Source organism: Schistosoma mansoni, chromosome 6 (assembly GCF_000237925.1).
Source record: "Schistosoma mansoni strain Puerto Rico chromosome 6, complete genome".
Taxonomy (NCBI): Eukaryota; Metazoa; Platyhelminthes; class Trematoda; order Strigeidida; family Schistosomatidae; genus Schistosoma; species Schistosoma mansoni.
This window is the reverse complement of record NC_031500.1, coordinates 12,331,464-12,336,152: the sequence shown is the minus strand read 5'-3', so window position 1 is coordinate 12,336,152 and position 4,689 is coordinate 12,331,464. Positions and strand designations below refer to the sequence as shown.

Sequence of the window (4,689 nt, the reverse complement as noted above, 5' to 3'; positions counted from 1 at the left end):
TAGCAGATAGTTATAAATCCAAATGGGTATGGAAGAATGAGGTTAACACCGAGGAATATAAAAATTTCAAAATCGAAGGGTAAAACAAAATGTATGGATGTAGATCAACGATGAGAAAATACAGCTGCCGGTAGTAATATTAAAGAATAAGTGATTTGTGTGAATGAACACCATGATCATGGTTATGTATGTGTGTCTGTGTGTGGGTGATTCAATACTATTTAACAAAAACATTGGCGTACATTCACAGTTAACATCTTTGACGACCAATAATAAATCAAGAATGAGCCAAGAACTAGAGAGAGAAAAATAGATAACAAATAGTAGACAGCATACTGTAAAATCAAACTGTAGAATAATAGAAACTTTACAGTTTTATCAATTCATTTCGTTAAAATAATATCGTGTGATCCTTAAATGTGAAAGAATAATGTTAAATTATTTTAATGTAACCTATGAGCCCTAAAAGAATATTCATGGTAAACTACAATTTTATTGTTCAATTCAGGCGTCAATTGAAGCTAGATGAGCACTGCTGAGGAGTCCTACAATAAAACGAAACGGCTGTCCAGTGCTTCCAGGTTTTCCATGGTGGTCTAGCTCTAATTGACACATGAATTCAACCATAAAATTACTAAAATCTCCACAAAACCCCTTCTGATTACAATTTTACTATCATTATTAAAAAGTGTTTGAATTATATTGTTGTTAATGCTAGAGACTAAATTTTGATCAATCTTAGTTGTTTGATATATGTATATCCTGAGAGAATTATAGATATATGTGTATTTTATCATAAGTTTTTAGAAAAGGTGATTCATAGTTCACATTGGGAAAAGAGATAAGTGCTTCGTCCTATTTGGGACTCGTTAACTAGACACAACTACATTCTACTGCTGATATGAAACATTCGGTTTGAGTCTCGGTGTTAACATCAATACTGTGATTTAATACCCCGAAGATGACAAGATCTAAATAACAAGAAACGTATGTTCGTATTTCATTCCTATACACAAAGCATTTATTCTGCATGCTTGCTACGTTTGAAAAGATTACGAGTTCACCTAATCTGTGAACGGAACGAAGACTCAGCGATACAATGACTAATAAGCTAGCCATTCCGATGCGTCCCAGTTCCGCTAACTAGAGAGAGAGGTCTAGGTTCAGAAGAGGGAAATGTATTCCACAAACAGCCAGAAACACGAACAACAACAACAATAAGCACAACTCAAACGTATATATACAGCATAAGAATGTCCTTTGGAAACGTTACAAAATAGCATATGAAAAGAGACAACGAACCAATAATATTTAAGGTCCTTACAAATGGGATCTATGAAATGAAGGTGAAAACGGGTGCTTTTGGTGCGAAAACAAGAAATTCAATTTTTTAAATAGAATTACAAAAATAAGACATCAAGTGAGGTCTGGGGATCTAACATCCCCAACAAGGCTACAATACTATTTACACCTACCCTTTCTTGAAAACGAAAAGGTAGCGCGGCATAGATTTAATTAGGAGTGTAACGCAAAAAGGAACATTAACGTAAACTAGCATATTATTCAATAAACCTCCTTGGCGTCTTTACTCTAAGGGTTCAAAATATGACGAAATGAAGCGAGTCAGGAGATACAATCTCATAGCACCTTGTTGTAACAAGTTCCTTTGTGGTAGCGGAGACCATATGCTCCTTTCGTTCACACCGTTATATTTTAAGGACTAGGTATCTATATTCTTCCTCATTCTTTATAAGAACGCAAAAATTCTAAGAAAATAACTTTATTACAGTGGGTAAATATGCATAGCCCTGTGAGGGCATTCCGAGGTAAGTCAATTCTCTAAAAATTAGAATTTCCCATAGCTTTCTTCTCACGGTCTGAATATTTAACTATCTAATTAATAGGTAGTGAGTATAAATCCAACTTATTTAAGTTAAGTTAATCATTTTACTATAAATATCAAATGACAGTGGTTAATATAACTTTTACGTTTTCTTTATGATTATATACTTATCTAAAAATCACTATTTAATACAATGAGCTTAGAAATTTTTGTTAATCCTTTGGTGACAGTACCCACCCTACTAGGTCATATGATTACTATTTCTAACGGTCAGAATATGCCGAAATTCAGCGTAGCAACTATGCTAAACTATGTGGAAGCACTAAAAATGAAACTAAACAGAATATTGTTTCCGGTAAAATCTTTAGTAGACTATAGTGATAACGTATCACTACCATAAGATATTACAAATGAACCATTAATGTTAATGAATATAAAATGTACTAAAGTGTTGAAGATGACCTAAATAAAGGAGAAACAAGTTTGAATAATTGTAGTAACCTCCGTAACTTAAAGTCAAGTTAGAATGTACAAAGAATATTGGATTTCTCAATGTAGCTTGGTGAGCACGTTTTTTGAAGTAATCTATGAAATACAAAACGTGAATCCAAGGTCTTCAATCAGATAGTTCCGGTCATTTGAAATTACTATGGAACCTGACACATCACATACTTTAGTTGATAGGCTTTATAGAGTTATTTACAAGATGAAAGTTACCATGATAGTACAAAGTGCACTGATAAATATCGTCGACATTACTGTCCTAAATAACTAGATGTAAATTGTATTTCTGTGTGCAGCTATCACCCATAACGATCTACTATGTCATTCTAATGTTATCTGTAAACAATTGATCCTATGAACATACACTTTACAACAGAAGGTATCCATATACAGAAATGAGATAGAATAGACAGATGAACAATTATTACAAATGACGTTTTGCATATGTTATGTCGTTATTTTAAAAAGAATAGAATGATAATAACTTAGTATGAAACCCATTAACATGTTATTTGTATTAACTTACCTCTTTAACAGTGGAATTAATGAAATCTTTGCGATCAGACAAGTCAATATTAGGATAGTTAGCAAAAATCTAAAATGTATGAAATAACAAACAACCATATGATTGATTTTACAAGATAGATTCCCGAAAAAAAAACAAAAATGAAGACTCAAAATATCAATTACATTACTAAATTCATATGAAAAAGTTGAAATAATCATGTCAGTCAGTCAGTCACAACGTAGAACTTCGTACGTACGTACATCAGTTCGAGTTGCTATACCACATTAGCACAGAGATGCAGTTGTCCATTCAAATCCCATAGTGGTAGAAGTAGTAAGAGTATAAGCTTTATGTGAAAGATTAGGGTTTGAAGATGTTATTCAAGGAGTATAATACAGTGAAATAAATTTGGAAAGAAAAAAAAGGATAGGGACATGAAGAATTCAGAAGATTAGAATTTGACAGAACACAAAGAGTGGATGCACCTTTGCCAATGTAAACGATTTTGAGCCATGTCATTCAAGGTCTCTAACCATCGATTGCTATCATCTCGCGAATCCCAACCAGGTAGTCTACACCTACCAGCATGGCTCAGTCCACTTGTCAGTGACTTCATGGATTTGTGCCATGTTTTGTCTGGCCGCCCCTGAAATAATCATGACATGAAGTATGCATAAACTTATGTACAATAAAACAAAAAAGCATAGAACATTGCACAGAATGCATCAGTTCGAGCTTTTATATTTTGTGACAGCACTGGAAACGAAATTCAAGAAAAAGAAGTGCTAATAGGATACAGTTCAGACAATTTGACGTTCGGATTAGGTTCAACAGTACAGTGATTGGCTTATTTTCAACCGATCGGAGATGGTAATGGATTGGGAACATATTAGAAGTATTTTCAATGAATTTTATACCACCTCTTATGTTTTCATGACTGTATCTTCCGTTATTCAAGTTTATTGAAACGTACATGCAAGAACTATTTACACTTGTACGATGATATATTATCATATATATACAAATAACATTCTATTAAAAATCCATTTCAATAAATGTTTACCGGTATTTAACAGATTCTGGGACACGAACACAATAATCAACGTCCTATATTCACATTTACAATACTCAGTAGTAAAATTTAATTATCAGGAGGATCGACAATAAACCATAACCATAACTCGTCTGTCACAAAAAAAGGCCGTCTTATTTTATGAGGAATGAGATTATTCCAATTAAGTTTGTTAAACACTTGATTTAAGCATTTAAAAACAATCATACTTAAAGACAAAAAACATCATAGAAATGCAAACTGCCACTTTGTACAGTTCATATTATTTCCAAGTCAGATTACACTACATAAAATAGTTACATACATCAACCATTTTTCTTAGAATTGAATCCTGATATTGATACTTTCGCTCCCAAATGCCCTGGTACGGCCGAGAGTGGGGAGGGCCCCCCCTCTCTCGAAATGCTCTCACAAGGCCACGCGTATACAGCCTCTGACAGGGAAGTCCTACTCATTGCCTTCTCACACCAGGGGTGTTGTTTAAGAAATTGAGAGGACGAAAAGCAAATGTCCGGCGCTTTAACCGGGTTAGTGGACACGGAAAGTCCACCGAGGGGAGTTGGAAAACCCTCATTCCAAACCAATGGTGCACATGGGCTGGCTCCAGTATCCTGAGGGAACAAATGGCGTATGAATCAATCGCTGGTCACCGGCTACCATGAGACTGCATCTCCTTACGATCTCCACTGCCTTGTGGATCAGACCTTTAGGTCAAAGGCTCCGGATGTGGCCCCCATAAGGAAACCACCTGCTTCAGTTTGG

At 34.6% G+C, this 4,689-nt stretch overlaps 1 protein-coding gene across 1 annotated transcript in view; it reads right to left on the bottom strand.

Moving 5' to 3' along the window:
• Positions 1–210: 210 nt before the first annotated feature.
• Smp_059710 (hypothetical protein) overlaps positions 211–4,689 on the bottom strand; it is a 12,468-nt gene continuing 7,989 nt past the window's right edge. Inside the window, exons 4-5 of the mRNA XM_018798288.1 lie at positions 2,874–2,942; positions 211–295 (exon numbers count right to left, since the gene is read on the bottom strand). Of these exons, the coding sequence (XP_018653244.1) occupies positions 278–295; positions 2,874–2,942 (87 nt within the window). The 3' untranslated portion in view covers positions 211–277. The remainder of the gene's footprint in view (positions 296–2,873; positions 2,943–4,689) is intronic.